Here is an 18,606-nt window from a genome sequence, read left to right as displayed (position 1 = left end):
TTGAAGGACGTTATTCGTTTTTATTGTGCCATGCAGCCGCGGCTGGAAATGGGCCCGGCGCCGGCCTGTGCTGCTTATAGAGACGCGACGGTGGAGTCGATGCGAGGCGAAGGACAAAATGCACACGTGCAAGGGATCTTGAGTTTTTACAGCGAATAATAATAATAACAATAATAGATAAATAAATAAAGGTGCATTGTTTGAAGTCGATGGGTATTCAAGTCGGTCGATGGGTATTCTGGAATCGTTTGCGAACAGCACATGTACTCACGAGGAGGAGGCATTATTGCCATATACGTAAAGGACAAAATGTATGCACAAAAACACACCCTTGGCTCGCGAGAGGACAATGCGACCGACCGTGGGGATGTCTGCGCCGTACAAACGAAAGACGGAATTGTGACATCTGCTGTGCGTACATCGCCAGGCACACCCAAGTGCGATATCGAGAAGTTCACGACCACGCACTTTGCATGGGTTAGCCGTGGTGACACGCCTGTGATCATCGTTGGAAACTTCGGCGCGGAAATTTCAAAACCAGACAAGAGATGCTTCGCGTTTGTGCTAGAAGAGTTTGTTTGCTTGTGAAGCGCCACACCAATCCAAGTCACTCAACTACTCAACAACGGTCTTGGATAGATTTCATTTTGGCCAAGATTCAGTCTGAAGTTGTAACCGAACCAATCAGCGTATATCACAGTAATCACAAAGCTATCGCCACTAACATTACAAAACGATGAAAATGAATACATGTGAACCCTTGTCGAACGCTGTGTGATGTGCTATACAGCGCCGCTGTATTGAGGAATGGCTCCTCAATTATTTAGAAGATTGCGGACGTAAGCGCCGTATAGCGACGCCCAAGATTTTCTTAATCACGCATATACATTCAACAAAAACATATCGAAAAAAGATGCATAACACTTAGATGTTAACAAGCACACGGTAAAATGCCATTTTAGCGCTATACTCGCGTGGGGTGGCCAAGAGCGATGCAGAACCATTGGATTACTGTATGCAGGACTGATATGGCGTTCCTTGTTGGGACGCCTCGAAATGGATCCTCCTTTCTTTTTTTTTAAAAAAAAGAGAAAGAACAGGAAACGCAGATAGGTTTGTATTATTGTATTGTTGTTTGGGTATTCTGTAAGTGTCTACCTAGTGAACTGTCCATTACGGCCAGCGCTGATTGGCTGGAACTGTACGAGCGAGCAGAAGGTAGGCTGTCTCCGGTTCCTCCCCCCCCCCTCTCCGCCCTCGCCACCACCAGGTGAAACTTTCGGGGCATTCGTCCTGCAGTGGATGTAAACTGGGCAACTCCTGCTGCTTTTGTCTAAGACTTCCTGTTGTTTTCTTGGCCCCCGCATCGTGGTGTTGACCTCCTCTAATACGCCGATGTGCGGCAATAGGTCAGGCGTGCAGAAGGGCGGATCTAAAACAGGGGCAAGTAAGCGAAACCCCCGAGACACTATATATATATATATATATATATATATATATATATATATAGTGTCACGCTGCTCCCCCTCCTGGAGTTACAGGTTCCATTTGGCTACGACGAGGGTTCTGCAAACAAAATGCGAAAAAGAAACACGCTACTCTTCTGAATTTCACTCGAGACAGCCCGCGGAGAGACTACACATTCAGGCAATTCTGCCCCTAGTTTCACCATCATCAGTCTATTTTTTAATTGTGTCCACTGCAGGACGAACGCCCCCTCCCAGCGGTGATCTCCGATTACCCCTGTCTTTCGTTAGCTGATTTAATTTATGCGTGAATTGCCATGCGTAACACTCAGGTCTACGACCGAATGAGTTATGTCAGCAACCAGAGAGCGTCCTGCTTCTAGCCACATTAAGCTGGTTTGAAGAATAACGCGGCGGAGTTAGCAGCGCCTCCCGGGCAGGGGAGACACTTGTACCCGTTTAAGCGGTGGGTCTCCGCCGGTGGTGGGATTCGAACCAGCCACCTCCCGAAGCCAAGGCCGGCGCCCTAACCACTATACGCCACGACTTCGGTGGAACGGTGATTCTAGCTTCCGCCAGCAAATTTTCCAATTTCATCACCCAGCCTAATTTTCTGCAGTCCTCGACTGCGCTTCCCTCCCCTTGGAACCCATTCTGTAACTCTAAAACGGTCCACCGATTATCCGCCCTACGCATTACATGGCCCGCCCAGCTCCATATTTTTTTTTCCTCTCTTAATGTCAACTAATGCCCCCATTTAATTGTCGTAAATTAAAGACAAGTATGCTTGGCTTTATCCAGCGAAGATTAAAGTCTGCATATAGTCACTTGAGCTGACCATCGCTTCGTGATTACGATGCGCCTCTATATGGTCTGTTCAGGCACTCGTATCTTTCAGTGGCCCTTCTTTAGCCACGCAGAAGCGGCCGCGTGAAGCTGTTCTAGCTTTCTGCAGAATTTTCGCTGCACTTAGCTGCTTAGTGTAGCTTCAGGTTTCGACCCTTCATCTGACACATGGCCATGACTTGGAACGTTCAGCTTTAGAAACCAAAATTGAACGCGCATGCGAGTCCAACACTCCCCCCCACCTCTGTTCTCAATTTACTTCGATGGGACTGCCCTCCTTGATGCTACCCCATAGATCCACTGTATTGAGACAGACGAAAACCGTACGCGAGCCGATCCCAAAGATATAGTGCGATGCCGGGCCCACCTGCTGCAGAAGTGAAGCAGGTGTTAAGCACTATGCGTGGTCGATAACGAAGATAGTGCAAAGCCGGGCCGACCCGCGGCGGAAGTGTGGTTCACCATTAATACATGTAACTTCGCTGGTCATCCTTCTTCACAGAGTGTAAGGGCACCGAGATTTTTTTGCTTTCTTCTTCCTTTAAAGTGTAAGTGTACCGATAAAAGTAATTTCCGAAGAATGTGGTTTTGATCTGCCCCACATTAACCAGTAGAGGCGCTCGTATGCCCCCTTTCCTTCATGTACTCTTTAGCAAGCCAGATCAACTCGCTCAACCGCAACTTCCTTGGCATCCACGTGCAAATACACGGCAAAATCCAGTGGCGTAGCGAGAAATTTTTTTCGGGGCGGGGGGTAGGGGGAGGTAGGGAAGGGGCACGAACTTCACCGGAGACGGCGAGGGGGCCCAGGGGGTGCTGGACAGGCCGCATACTAACACAGGAAATTCAGGGGAAGGGGGGGGGGGGGGGGTCACGTACCCAATGTGCCACCGCCTGACTAGTGAGATGGCGGCCACATGGTAACAGCCACGGTTCTGTATCCGATAGCTTCGTATATCCCATTCGCAATCGATAGTTTCATCATGCAGCGATTTCTCAATCGCGTTTTGCTACGCCCACACCAATCCTACGCGCTCGCTCATTCTTGGTCGGCTCTCTTAGGCTGTGTATTTCCTTTCGTGATCCGCTGTGACGGCGTTCCGTCTCTCATAACCTGTACGATACACCTTGGGACGTGCAATTCCACGATCGAATCAATTTTCTTTTCACGGACGCATCGTTCGGATGCTCAAAGCTCGGACGGTGAAAGCGAGCGGCAATATGAACCGACCGGGGGGAGAGCGGGGCGGGGGCATTCTGCAAGTGGACATGCCCATTTTGTCTACTGCTAAACTTCTGCTTTGCCGGGAGCGCCTGCCTCCTGACGGGTAACCCAGCCTAGCAAATCATAACTTCAGCAGCAGACGAAATGTACATGTCCACTAGGTGAACACTTATAGAATACCCCACCCCCGAAGCTAGAGCTATCGAACGAGAGCTGCAGTAGCCATTCGGATGACGCCGTCTGGACTACAGAGCTTGCGCCCGTGTGAGCATTACTCAAAAGCACCTGCAACTACGTGGCAACACATGGACTTTAAAGCGGTGCAAGAGATTTCGGTAAGGATGCGTGATTTCGCGTCCCCAATGCAAAAGTGGTGCAGACGTCGTTTTCCACGTGGTAGCTGCGTGGATATGAGCGAAGGGCCGCGCAAGTCAATTGCACCTGATGCACGCCATGAATTAAGTAGACTTCAGAGCTGAAGTGCGTACGTAAAAGAAATCCGGCTGCCGCAAGGTGGATAGAGACCAGAAAGACTTGATGAAAAGCCGCTTGTAATTGTTACTTTTACTCGAAAAAGCGCGCCGGTATACATTACCTCGCTCTGCCGCCGGGATTCAACCTACATGCAGGAGGCACGGCACATAAGCTTTTTCTTTTTTTAGTTTGTTTGGCCTAAAAGCTGGCGTATATTCTCCTCACACATAGCTCAGGTTCATAGTCCTTTCTTAAATTGCCTGCTTGCGAAGACAGCATTATCCATGTATCTGAGGAAAGTAACCGATACCCTTGTCGCTAAAACCGCTTTGCGTGGTGCAACGTCGCGTGGTAGGTTGGCACGTCGATATATGCTGCATATGTATACCTATATACAGTTCTGCGTGCATCCGATTTTCCATTCGGGATGGATATATTGCGTAATGTCTTCCGAATTAACGTTGAAAAGGGGCTGAAGTCAATGCACATTACAGGCGAACTCCTATATAACGAAGTACTCGGGGCTTGCGAAATCATTCGTTATACAGGTCATTTCGTCGTATAGAGGCGCTTGACTGTATAGTGCACAATGGGTCGCACAAGTATATAATGTCGGTTGTCACACAACGGCTGCCGATCGCAATCGAGCCCGATCCGGATCGGGTTCGATCGCGATCGAACGTGCACCGTGCGACATCCGTATAAATTTGTTTCCAAATTCCCCCCCTTCCCCCCCCCCCGTACACATATATGCGCGCGCTGTGCCATGTCAGCTAGGCGAGCATCCGCCTATGGCCACTCACATTCGGTTGCACTAAACGCACGTTTGCTTCGAAGTGTGCACACAACTCCCGCAATCTGTAGAGGCAGGAGGCACGTGCAAAGCGCGGTCGAGCAAGTAAAAGCGCGCTGCAGTTGGGTGCACGCGATTAGCGAGAGTATGTGTTGCAATCAACCGTTGCGCATCCTCACCGGCGATGCAAGCAGAGCCGAAGCCCGCGGCTCGCGTCCGAACCTGTTGATAGGCACCACACAACACGGTATGCGCCGCAGGCGGCGTAGAATGGACCGGGACATGCGGCCGTCACCGAGGAGGGGGGGGGGGTTACGGAGTTTTTGTTGTCCCCCCCTATCACCATAACGACCGACCACAGGCTGGCACAGCACGTGATCCCAAGACATTTCTGAGAGCTCGGTGCGGAAGAGAGTGAGAAATCAATGGCCACCGAGGTTTCTTTTTCGTTTTTTCTTTATTGCGGCGGCGTGGCGTTAATTGTGCGTACAACACATACACACGCGTCGAATTCGAGCAGCGATCGCCGACCGGCAGCGGAAAAAGCTCGTCGCCCGCCCCGGGAAACGATGAACATGACTACTACCACGGGGTCGGGAGGGGAGAACAATAAAAGAAACAGGAACACTTTTGGAACGCGCGCACACCATCACGAAGACAAAAAAATCTAGAGCACGGTGACGGGACGCTGCGTCTTTCTTTCTTGTTCTTTTCTTTGTCGGGCAAGCCTGCCGTCGCTATGCGCACTCTGGTCGGGTGGCGCCACCCTGCGAGGTAAATATTAACGACGGATCAAGCGAGGCCGCGCCGCTGCGGCATGCACGCAACAGTACGCAGCGTCACTGGAGGGCAGCAGCAGCGGAGGCCGTAAAATAGACATACACACGCACACACGCACATTCAACCTCGGCGAGTCCACAGGGCTCAATTTTTTTTTTTAGGACCGCGGCTTGCGCTTTGCCTGCTTGGCAAGGCGCCGCCGACGCACGATCATGTCGTAGAGCCGTTCGAGGCCGTCGTCCAGTCCTTCGCCGATGATGGCGCAGGCAGGCTGAACGTGCCACAGGTGACTGGCTGACAGTTCGTGCAGGCCGAGCAATCGCTCGATGACGCGCGGCTCCTTGGCACCGGGCAGGTCCTGCTTGTTGGCTAGCACAAGGACAGGCACGCCCGGGTTCTCGCGCGCCACGCGCTGCAGCTCGAGGCGCGCTTCTTCCATGCGCTCCTCGTCGACCGAGTCGAGCACGAACACGACGCCGTCGGTACAGCGGGTGTAGGAGCGCCAGAGTGGGCGCAGTTTGTCCTGACCTCCCACGTCCCAGATGAGGAAGCTGGTGCCCTTGGCGCGCCCCGAGGTCCCTTTGATCTTCTCGCAGTTGAAGCCGATCGTGGGCACCGTGTTGAGATACTGGTCGAACTTCAGCCTGTACAGAGCGGTGGTCTTGCCCGCGGAGTCGAGGCCCAGCATCACGACGTGAAGCGACTGGTTGGGCGGCAGGCTGTCCAGCAGCGAGGCGGCGCCCTTGCCCATCGCCGAGCCCATGGCAGTGCTTGTTTAGTGGCCGCCATAGCCGCGGCGGCCCCGCTGCATCCCCGCCCCACAGCAATCACGTCTCGCGACGATTTCACCAGCGACAGTACTCCACCCCGATCGCACGGCCGCCATGACAGCAGCACGGCAGGCGGCCGCCACGGTGGCCAGACGCCGAAGACGCGCGCGCGTTTCTGCCGCTAATGAGTCTTCTCGCGTGCCCTCAATCGAGGCCGAACGAGAATTCGTAACTCGAGAACGTAGAGCTGTAGAATTTGACGTAGCGGCGACGTGGATTAATTAGAAGTTCGTTTGAGCATACGAAGTATAGTGCACGAATACAAACATATGCACACTTGACCAGTATAAGGAAAACTACGCAGAAAAGCGCGTGCGCGCGCCGCATGGAGGAATGAAACTCCATGGCGCGCCGACATTTTCGAAGGGCATGCAAATGATTTCACTGAACATGAAAGCGAAATTAAAATTATATGTAGGCAAGCGACACTACAAGTAGACCTGATGACTCACAGTCGTTTGGCAATATTCTTAAAAGTGCCGTTTTACACGGGCAAAGGAAAAATGTGCGGGCATTAGTTTGTGTTTGCGCTTTCAGACACCCAACAACTCAATTGCGCTAGTCTGTTCAACGCATGTAGAACCTTCTAGCCTCTGTACATGCAGAGTTCATAGATTCTCCATTACATCGGTCCTCGATGCCATAGAGTTTCTTAATAGCATGGAAAACTATGCGGAGCGAGCAGACGATGGCAATGTAGTCTTTAAATCGCACTAGTAGCTAAATTTTACTTTTAACAGAGCCAGTTCCCTGTGTATTACTTTTAGAGTTTATAGACATAAGCGTCACCTATTCATAAGAATGTATATATATAAAATGTTAAAGTAATGTGAAGCTTCGATATTTTAGTTTACTCCTTTACTCACAGATGACGCAACAAGCAGTAAAAAACGCAACATTTTATTGTGCGGTAGGTCTTTTTAATTTGACGAATCAGTAGACAGCTTTCGTATCACGTATAACCAAGACAGCTGCACGAACCACATGGAAACACATGGTGCACGTGGTTTTTTCCCCTTGTTTGGTTTCCACCTGCGCCTTCATGTGGTCGTTTGAAGTTGTTTACCGTGGACGCTTCCGATTTTCGCAATCATCGTAAACATCTAAAACTGCCGTCTCTGCGGTCATGGTGAAACCGGCTAAGCTGTGGTCCACGGACCTCGGTCTGCCGGCTGACTGCGTCGAGTTCTGCCCAGTTAGACCCGAATTGTTCGTCGTTGGGATGTACAAGTTGGATGAAGTAAGTCACACACGCCTCACAGTGCACTTTTTCTGGTAGGTGTTTTTGACGGATATCACCGTAAATCACAGAACACCCAGTACACTTAAACAGAATAAATTCAACACAATATCCAGACGCAAGCTGCAAGCTCTGCAAACATGAACACGCAGACATGGCACACATCTTGTGGAAGTGCACACAGATCAGTTCAGTATACGTAGAGGACAAGATAGAACTGGACCTTCTCGAGGAGCGATGGCTAAGCGCTCTGACTAGCTCAGAACTACACGACCAATTATGGGCTATCCAGTGGGCCCGGGCAGCGGTGGAAAGGCTATGCCTCACCGCACACAATGCCCGGGTGGCCTGAGCCCGGGCTGGCAACCTCGCAGGTCCTTTTTCCATTAAAGTTTTTTCCGTCCGTCCGTCACCTTACCGGGAGTCAAATTTAAAATGTCGCGCGCAGAAGTGGTTTGTGATTGGCCGCCCGACCGAACAAGGACGCCATGCGATTGGATGGCGCGGGCAAATCACGAGTAATTTTCACACTGCAGTAGCCTTTCTTTGATTGGCTCACGGCATGTACGTATGCAGCAAGAATATGCCGCGGTCCATGGCTCAGTGGCTGCTGCTGAGCTCGAGATTTAGATCGCGGGTTCGATTTCTATGGAGGCGAAATGCGAAAACGCTTGCGTACCTAGATTTAAGTGCACCCTGAAGCTCAATCTTAATCCGAAGCCTTCCACCTTTATAACTCGCAGTGCAGTTTCGAGTCGTTAAATCTGAATATTTATGGCTATTTCATTTTGATAAAAGGGGTGTTGAACTGAGCTAGTTGGTTCATGCTTTGAGGATTGTAGCAGCAGAAATTGTAGAACACAGACACCGAAAGGAATGAACAGATGTGGACGTAGCTGCATCTACGTCTACGTCTGTTCGTTTCTTGCTGTGTCTGTGTTCTACAATTTCTGGTGCTACAATCCCAATTTTGATGTTTTTTTTTTTCCTGCGTATTCCAAACTACACACTTCCATTATGTTTTCACGGCAGGCTTTGACTGTTTCCTATGAATCGGATTCACATCAAAAATTGTGCCAGCAAGGCCCAATTTACAGATGCCCTGCGTTGCGGATTGGTTAATGCCTCATAAGGGAGCACATAAAAGATGTGCAACAGAAGAGAATGAAATGAACGTTTAGTACAAACATTGAAGTCGCCAAGGGAAAAAGAAGTAGAGGAAAATGTTCCTATTTTTAATTGCACACCTACAATGTCCCATTAATGGTTTTGAGTAATGAGACATTCTAGATAATCACGTGCCCCTCTGCACTCCACTCTGTCCAGTACTAGTTGCCACTTTAGCCGAGCAGTTTTCAGAGAATACATGGTGTGACGTAGATAACGGAAGTGGTTTGCATGCTCATTTTCTTCGTCGTACGCTAATTCGCCTTCGACGGTTGAGCAAAGGGCATGACGCGAGTGGCAACATTTTAGGCAAGGGTCTGCCTATCTGTGTCAGAGCTAGTTAGTTGCACATTCCAAAAAATTTATTGGCAGAAAGCCTGATCAGGGCCGCCATGTTAGAAGCGGAATTATGGGCACGACAAGCACAGGCACTGCCGAAATGTCTTTCCACTATCGTAAGTTCTGCTATATTGTGTGTCTTGGCAAACGTTGGAATGCTAGTCAACATGACGTCACAAGTCTGTCCTCGTGTCTATTTTTGTGGTCGATATACCTTTTGCAGAGATAGATATTCCATCCCACTGGTTCCAGCTACAAATAGCTTGCGTTGTTCGTTTTACAGGAGGCAGGCAAGCGCCACGGTGCCTTGACTACCTTTCAGTGGCATGGGGGAGCAGACGTGCAGCTGTTGTGCCATTCTGGCTCTCTGCCGGGAGCGCTCGATGTCAAGTGGAAGGACAGCATTCTGGCAGGCGCCTTCTCTGATGGCTCAGTGCGGCTATGCCAGCTGCGGAAGGAACAGCTGGAGCCAGAGGCTTCTTGTCAGGCTGCAAACTGCCTGGCATTGGCTGTGGCTTGGGCACCGGGGTCAGTTCTTTCCCGCTCAACCACTCACGAGGCAACCAGAGAGAGCCCTTCAGTCACCAGTTTCAGAAGTCCCCATGGACTTCACATTTCATAATCCAGGCTGAGTGACTAGCGAAAAAGAGTGGGGTTATGCTCATTGTAGCCTCATCTATGGACAATGAAAATACCCACAGGACCATTCGACTTGCCCGGCACTTTGTGAACTATTTCACTGCAGTTTGGTGCCAGTTCAGCATTTGCACTGAGTTGGCCTGTCACTTGGCGTAAACCCTGCACTCAACCTTTCCCACGAGGAGTGGCACAAACTCATTTTGCACTATGACTGCACCAGGGGACGTATTCTGAAATGATGCTCTTGCAATATCGCCTCGGTGGTGGTATCGTCATCAGGTGCACGGTGATTGGCTGGTTGGGCAAAATTGGATGACGTAGTGCTCAATCAGCCAATCAGCTCCTCTGATGTTGCTAAAACAGCCAATCAGCGCACGCCGATGGTGCAATCGTAGCCAAGGCGATAGTGTTGCTGAAAGCGATCGTTTCATAACACAGCCCCAGGCCAAACGAATGGCACCTTGCATACAACGCCATGTTGCACTGGAAAAAATAGCGAAATGCATAGCTTCTGCATTGGATGAGACAAGTGGTATGCGACTTCATGAAGAGCAGGCAAATTGGAATATGGACCTTATAAAGCACCACTTTCTCGGGCACCATACAAAGAAGAAAATGAAGCAGGTCTGTGAACACATAGCAAGAACAACAATGTAAATGGCATTTCCAATCAGCTGCTTTTATTTTTCAGCCAGATCTGCCATTTCAAGTGCATTTTAGCCGGTAATTAGCAATGGCACATAGAAGTAGAGTTTTGTTTTATCACCAACTGGTGGCACGTCAAGTCAGTTTGCTGTTACTGTATAGGCTCAGAACACCAGTTATCCCTGCAGATTGATGCCCGGAGGGTGCTCGGAGTTCGAAGTAGAAGTTTCAGAATTGGTGCAATTGGAAAAACACTGGAGGCAAGTAGTCCTCTGGAAATCTTGGCTAGCCCTACTATTCTGAAGGAACAGGTTGAACAACCATAGACAAATGTGCTTAGAAACATGCCACAGTGGCCACAAGCTGCAGTTTTGATAGATACTTTCAGGAATACTTTCAAGGAGCCAGCCAGCTCTTTACTTCTGTGATCATTATGTGTGTCCGAAAAAGAATAATAACGTTTATCTCACGGCAAGCCAAATGTTGGCTTGTGCGACTGGACCTCCAATGAGCAAGCTTATTTCGTTTAAAACAGAAAGCAATAGGTTGCACAATCTGAAAGGATTCAAACAATGTCACCTAATTCATATTTTGTATTGTATCTAAAAGAAGGAGGGAAAGTTTAGAAACAATGCACACTTTTAGCAGTTGACAAATAAAGTATCAACTGTCAGATTTTGCAATACCAAAGTCTGTTAACTGATGCTGGCGATTGTAATTGTACAGAACAAAGAATGCCGTCTTTGTGTTTGTGCGTTCCAATCTGCCTGCCTTGCAGTGGCAGAACACCTTAACAACTCCGTACCCTGCATTATTCAGCTGGCAGCCAAACCACAGAGAGCATACACTTTGTGTTAGTTGCAGTGATGGCAACAGCCTTTCTAAGTTGGCGTCGTCCAACGCAGGGGAGACAAATTGGCTGCAAGCTGCTCCAACGGGTCTGTCTCGATACTGAGCTGTGGCTCAGCTTCCTTGGAGTCTGTGGCGGAGATCCAGTGCCACAACTTTGAAGCTTGGAGCGTTGCCTGGGATGCCGCACAGCCGCACGTCTTCTACACCGGTACACATGTTGCACAGGCGTCTAGGGACCTCGGCAAACTCTGCAATTACTTGGCCCAAGAAAAAAGTTTACAAATTCATAGCTCTGCACAGAACAGATAGCACAGTCCTGTAAATTGCTTCTTATATAGCATCTGAAGTGAACAAATTTGATGAGAGTTTACAACTTATGTGAAAAAGTTAAATTATTTATAAGTGTTTTATGCAAAAGTTGTGCTCACTACTCGCAGATTACAGCTATATTTTGGAGCGGTGTATACTACATCAAAATTTTGTCCGCTTTAAATGGCTTATTAGCTGCAGTTTACAGAATTGTAATATTATTTATCACCGAGCTACAGAGATGAAAAATTGGTGCTTGAGTCCTTAAGCAATTCTTCAAAAATGTTTGTGCTACAATTGATGGCCCAAATAAAAAGATTTACTAGCTGCAGTCACTAGATTTTAACTTTTTCTTTCAAATGCAGTAAACCTCATCAAAAGTGGTGCAGCGGTTTCAGAGAAAAATGGTTTCTCTGTTCACATGTACTTAGATAGGAGAGGAAGCTCCGAAGTTATCCTTCTTGTAACAGTGGGCCCTTTTTTTGGTTTTGTTGCGATGCAGGAGGTGATGACTGCCGATTCTGCTGCTGGGACGAGCGAAGCCCTGCACAGGCTGTCCGCACGTTGCGCAGGTAGCCGAAACAAGCCTTGCGCAGTAGTGTGCAGGTTACTTTATTGGGTCAAGCAGCCAGTCTGTCATCTGTCGCTAGTCTGTGGCTGTTCACGAATGCACAATTAATTTAATCGATAGCTTGTGACCGACTCATATGTTACCTAGACTTCTGTAATCATATCGTCATATGTTTTTATACATTGGTGCTGATCGTCGATTGCTTAGCTAAATGATAACAAATCTAATGAACAACAAAACAAAACAGGTTTTGCTGCACACATGACGCTGTTGTGCCGCATAACACGTCGACGGCTTTGTTTGCTCTAGATATAAGTAAATTTACTAGTTCCCTCTAGTAAATTTTGTACAAATTTCTGTGGCAACCGCAAACCTCCTCTCTCCACTTAAGACGTGCAGGGAGAGCCTAAACATGCGAAATACGGTCACAGTGAGGCTCAACCTGGTTGCAGGCACACCATGGGAGTGACAGCCATCGCGCCACATCCCAACCAGGGTCACGTGCTGGCATCGGGCAGGTAAGCTTCTCCCACCAAATCCGAAGCATGTCCGTGAAGCCCTCGCACAGGTGCAAGTCGGGGAAAAGTTTTAGCGGAGTGTCTCTTTATGCTCCCCTCAGATTTCACGCACTGAGGCACTATAGGGAAGTGCACATTTAATATTTTTGATAAGCACGCCTTGCGAGGACACGAGCAGTTTGGTTGCAAAACGATGAAGAAGTCACGTGAGCTCGCCCTCACGCTGTGCTAGTGTGGAATGCTTCCCCTCAGCCGAGGAAACATTCTACGTCCTACCGCTCGCATGAGCATTGCGCGCATGCCTGCCAGCATTCAGGCTAAATGGTTCTGGCATCCCCACAATAAGAGGCCTTAATGAAGCGCTGATCTTCAAAATTTTCGAAACTCTACCGTGCACTTCATGCAGGTATAACGGTTCAGAAACACCTTTGAGATGTTTTGATTCAATGCTAGAGCTGGCCTCCGAATGCTGGACTTGGCACCATCGGCATTATGACATCATGACAAATGGCAGAAATTTGTCGGCTTCTCGTTGCGATAAGGCTAGGTACGACAGCATTGCTCCTTCAAACATAACCAAGGGTGTTGCATGCATTTCTTCTAGCTGCGCTTGTGTGTGGCAGCCTAAGCAATCACAGGAGTGAAGCAAACCAGTGTGTCATGATGCCATGATGCATTCACCTCCTGGATACTGAATCCGGAACTTGTTCTAGAGACAATTATTATAGTCAATTATTTAGGCTGCTCAGACGCTTTACAATAAGGTTTAGAGGCTTTGACTCCTTCACTTAAAATGACAAAGTCAGAAATGTTATGTCCATACTCCTTCAACCCTTTGCTGCAGTGTGGGCCACGGCAGTTATTCCCGCAGTGTAGCTGTACCATGCTTTCCTGCAGTGCGCAAGCAACATTCTTGCTGGAAATCAATGGGAGAGGAAAAATTCTTGTTGCTTTTGATCCGATGCATCATGGCTCCATCTCTCTCCAGCTTGAGAAAGTTTCAAAGGAGCACAGCTCCTTTGTGAATCACCGGTGGGTCACGACACACCTGAGGAACATGACAAGTGACCCACCGGCGGGTCGTGGCACGCAGGAATTGAGACTTGAAGTGCTGCTGCAGTAGACATGTTAGAGGGACACTAAATCAATTTAGACCTACAAATTATTTTCTTGCACAGGCAAGAGGTTGATTATGAGAAGAGTAAATGAAGGCCAGGCTCCCATTTCTTGAATTTCAAGCCGGAACTTCAGCACCAGCATGTCAGTGTGACGCGACGGATTTCAAAGTATTTTCTTGAATTTGGGCCATTGCGAGGCAGTTAACATTGTCAAAACTTATCATGTTCAGACTTCAATTCCTTTGCAATACAGTCGAACCTCCTTATAACGAGGTTGCATCCGACACAAAATTTGGTTCGTTATATCTGATATTCGTTATAAGCATATACCTGTTGCACTAATAACCAGGCAATTTTTTACTTCGTTATACCCAGTAATTCGTTATATCCATGTTATTTATATTGTGGTTTGACTGCACAATGTAGTTCATCTTCACTTAAGGACTAGCTAGGCTTGAACAGACACCATCAAAATCCATGATTTCATAGCAGAAACTGCAAGGGGTTGTTTCCACCAGTCTTTCGTGTCTGCATCTTTTCTGGCTTTATAAAGCTTTCCATCATGGTAAAAGTGACATTTCTTGGCATTGTAGAAGCTTAATGTACTGATACAGTCCAACCTATTTTTCTCTTTACCACTGCAGTGATTCTCCTTTGTTTTATTACACAGTGTCGGCCGCGCACATTAGGAGTTATTCACGTAATGAAAATGCCACCACGACAATATTGAGCATTGGCATAACCGAATGGGTGGCCACGTCATGTGCAGCTATGACGAGCAAGTGCTGCTGTGGGACACACGAAGCTTCTCGAAGCCTTTGGCCGAGGGCCAAGCAGGGGGCGGTGTCTGGCGGCTTCGCTGGAGAACGGGCCTCTCACATCAGCAGCAGTTGTTGGCTGTTGCTGCAATGCATGGAGGGGCGTGCGTGCTTGCCTACAGCTCTGCAGGTAGGACTCCCACCACAGTTCGAACTATATGTTGTGATTAGGACTGGGCCATTGAGCAAGTGAACTGAGTGGATCATATGGCAGGCGCTACCAAGCTGTGACCAGCAGCTTACAGATATCATTGAAGAGATATGTAATTGCTGCTAAACCTGCAAGTCCAAAACTTGGAGGACAACAAAGGAAACCTGAGAGGAGGCCGAGGACAGTATGTGTGTGTGTATATATATATATATATGGGCAGGTATTTGGGCAAGCCGTGTAACACGTAGGACAAATTGGTGACCAGCGGTCTATTAGAGTAAAACAGAATGGGCGCCAGGGAAAGGGAAGGTGCATGTGACAGTGCTAGTTTTAAAAACTGCTGAGAATAAGATGATGCGATGAGATTAGGAAATTAGCAGCCATAGGATGGAGTTGGTTGATGCAAAGACCAAGATCATTTTGGATGTCGCCGGGAGAGGCTTGTCGCAAATAACAAAAGGGAAGGTGTGCCAAGCATGAACAGTGGCCATAGGTGCTGGCTCACTCAATAGCTGCAAGATGAAGATTCAGTCAGATGCCTAGGTGTCTGTCTGATGCCAGTGTTTTCGCTACAAGGCTTTCATCTAACACACAGGGTAATAGGCTGATGATGACTGATTAACTGTCCTATCACTAGTTGATAAATTAGTTGTTTGGTTAAAGCTGTGTGATCCAGGTGAGTCATAGGTGCAGTTTTAAAACTCTCTTACACTTGCCTAGAGTAGTGCCTATGTTCAGCTAGCCCAGTTCAGGCCACAGCTGGGCGCTGGGTGTAGTTAGCCGATAGTAAATAGTACGAAAAAAAAAACATGGTATCGAAAAGCAACCAGACAGGACAAGCACCGACTTCCAGCTGACGAAATTTATTGACAGTAATGCAAATATATACACATGCGCGGAAATATTTACAAGAAACCAACTTGCAACAAGAAAGAAAATGAAAAAGAATAAAAATAGAGCCAACAAAAACCAAGCAGCAGTTTAGACAATCACACACCCGCTGTGCATGCCTGCACCTTGCATAGCTGGCATCTGCGATTTCTAAGCTTTCACTCTTTCGCTTTTTGTTGGCTCCTTTTCTTGTTTTTTCTTTCTCGTTGCAAATAGGTTTCATGTAGATCGTCTCGCGCATGTGTATGCATTTGCATTAGGCAAATTTCGTCAGTTGGAAGTTAGCATTTGTCCAGTCCGGTTGCTTTTTGTCCCCATGTTTCTTTTTCTTTTCATACCATTTACTATCAATATGTACCACCAAATAGCAAGATAGCCACCTTGTAGTTAGCATCACACTTCATTGTCACTGTTCTCTCACAAAATGCAATGAAAGCAGCAGGTCTCAGCTTCGCTCGAAAAATGGCAAACAACCTGTTCTGTAAGTTTGCATCTCCTTTTAAGGATACAGACACAGAGTAAATGGTGCCTGTACTTGCCATTGAGGCAGCATCTGCCAAGAGGTAATCATTACGTAATGTCAGAGACACTGTGATGACTCAGTGTGCAATAACGGGCGTATTAAAGGCACATCTCCAATGTCCATTTTCAAGGCAATACATTAGAGTGTCACCTGCGACATGACAGATAATCTTCAAAAATATCTTGTCATTGGCTTAGCAGGTATTTGACAAAGGACGTAATTCCTGCAGGAAAGGTGAATACACAATAAAGAACATAATGACAGAGGCATAAATGATAACTGCTTGTGTCTTTGCTTTGTTCCTTACTGTGCATTTGTCCCTTCAATGGTAAAATATGACATTTAGACAACAGCTGATGCTCCGACATTGCGTTTCTAAACATTGATTGATTCGTTTATGTACCATAAATCTTAAAGGTAGCATCAGTGATGCGCCAGTTAATGTTTGCTCTTAAGCTGGTTTTCAAGTCCACTTGCAGAGTTTCAGTCCCGAACGATTATGGCCACGCAGATGCCCTGAAGATCGTATGTGCCTATGGTGGCCACCAGTCCATGGTGTATGGCATCGACTGGGCAAGCGAGGACACTCTGGCGTCATGTTCCTTCTACGACAAGCACCTAGCGCTGTGGCGGCACGACACCCTCCGGGAGTGACGGCTGTGCCACAAATTATGCAGCATTACCAGATTAGGAGCAACCAATTAACCACAAGCTGCCCGAGCAGAACATTGTTGTGTTCTTGCATTTTTCTGGCTTCTTCTCTATTATTTTTATTTTTTTACGCCTCTGTTGACGTGGCAGTCAATGCCAGAGGCGATATTCTCGAGCCATCACTTTTGGGGATACGATCACTTTCGCAAGATTTCACACGACTCCGCACCGAATGCATACACAGCCTACGGCGTTCCTGGCACCAGACAAAGATAGCGAGTTAGCGACATGAAGATAGCCGACACGTCCAGTGCCAAGTCATGCAATATCTCGCAAAGGTGATTGTATCTCTGAAAGTGATCGCTTGAGAATACCACCCCAGCACTCTCAAGAGTCACTGCCACTTTCTCAGTAAAATGTGCCTAAAAAAATTAGTTATCAGAAACAGAAACATCTTGCATAGATTAAAAAAAAAAGTCCCTTGTACCTCCATTATTGTTAAATGCATGCCTTATTTATTACCTGTGGATCACAATAACAGGGGCCAAGCAGGCACTCTACTGCCAACAGGCCACGCCACAAAGTAAATGGCGGCACAAACCTCGCAGCGAAATGAAAAACATAAGGCACACAAAATGCCAAGTTTGTAAAACCAATGCTGCTGCTGCTGTGGTGTTTGTTTCCACCTTTGGTGTAAAGCTGGTAAGCCACAACTACAACAGAGCCACACAGTTAGGGTTGCCAACCATCCCGAATTTAGCGGGACCAGTTTCGGCTTTTTGAGTGTATAAAGGTTGTTGAAGAACAACGAATAAACCGGATTTCCTTTTTATAATGCCTGACGGCTTGGCTGCACATTCTTCTCTTTTGTCTTCTGTTGCATTGTCATAAACACAAAAGAGTTTTCGCTTTTTGTCATGGTTCTAGTACTTCTGTTGCAGGTCCAAACCATTTCCAGCACATCTATGCATTTGTGTTGGTAGCTGTGTTAGCCAGGCAACTATTGTACCTTTCTTATTGTATATTGCGACATGGTAGGACAACAGAATTTGGGTACGTACAGACTGGCGGCTTCAGCCACCAACAGAGTTGGTCGTCAGCAGTTGCCTCCACTCACCCCCCTTTCCCACTCCCTTGCCCCAACTTCCTGCGCTCTAGAGTAAGCAACCATAGCCATAGTTACTCAATTGTCATGCACTTTCTTCGGAGAGGGGAGTAAGAATAAAGGCAAGAGTGTTAGATCTGAGTATGAAACCAAAACTACAATGTCGACAAGCTGTCGTCGTTGGCATTAGAAATTTCTGTAATACAATTGACATCACTGCAGCTGTGGAAGCTTTGTGACTGCTCCATAAGTTCCGTCAGGCTTCTATGGTCTGCAAGGCATTTAAGAAGTGCGGTATCTCAAATATCATCAACATCATCAGCCTATGTTTACGTCCACTGCAGGACGAAGGCCTCTCCCAGCAATCTCCAATTACCCTCCTGTCCTGTGCTGGCCGATTTCAACTAGTGCATGCCGATTTCATCGCCCCACCTAATTTCCTGCTGCCCTCATCCCTTGGCTGTAAACACATTCCATAGTCAAACGCTATAGACAGCACCAAAGATGAGATGCTCTGGGTCATTGATGGTGACAAGAAGAATCCTCCGACAGTGACAGGTGTGTGATGCCCAGTCCACTGTAGATCGGATGCAATAAAATTTCTTCATCCAAGTTAGAACAAAGCATTCCCACATTAAGGAATTGGTGAGTGAAC

At 47.7% G+C, this 18,606-nt stretch overlaps 2 protein-coding genes across 3 annotated transcripts; one reads left to right on the top strand and one right to left on the bottom strand.

Moving 5' to 3' along the window:
• Positions 1-5,246: 5,246 nt before the first annotated feature.
• On the bottom strand, positions 5,247-6,644 carry LOC142590031 (ADP-ribosylation factor-like protein 4C). Its single transcript, XM_075701855.1, has one exon. The coding sequence runs from the start codon at positions 6,345-6,347 to the stop codon at positions 5,742-5,744; it is 606 nt and encodes a 201-aa protein (XP_075557970.1). The 5' UTR covers positions 6,348-6,644; the 3' UTR covers positions 5,247-5,741.
• Positions 6,645-7,376: 732 nt separating this feature from the next.
• Positions 7,377-17,683, top strand: LOC142590032 (diphthine methyltransferase). 2 transcript variants are annotated; one of them, XM_075701856.1, is made up of 7 exons: positions 7,377-7,654; positions 9,444-9,688; positions 11,350-11,504; positions 12,108-12,177; positions 12,629-12,694; positions 14,582-14,760; positions 16,707-17,683. In XM_075701856.1, exons 1-7 carry the CDS (start codon positions 7,541-7,543, stop codon positions 16,847-16,849), a joined length of 972 nt encoding a protein of 323 aa, XP_075557971.1. In that variant the 5' UTR covers positions 7,377-7,540; the 3' UTR covers positions 16,850-17,683. The 2 variants fall into 2 exon arrangements, with proteins under 2 accessions (XP_075557971.1, XP_075557972.1); XM_075701857.1 differs by lacking the exon at positions 7,377-7,654 and adding an exon at positions 8,606-9,276.
• Positions 17,684-18,606: the final 923 nt, after the last annotated feature.

Source organism: Dermacentor variabilis, chromosome 8 (genome assembly GCF_050947875.1).
Source record: "Dermacentor variabilis isolate Ectoservices chromosome 8, ASM5094787v1, whole genome shotgun sequence".
Taxonomy (NCBI): Eukaryota; Metazoa; Arthropoda; class Arachnida; order Ixodida; family Ixodidae; genus Dermacentor; species Dermacentor variabilis.
This window is presented reverse-complemented; position numbering and strand designations above follow the sequence as displayed.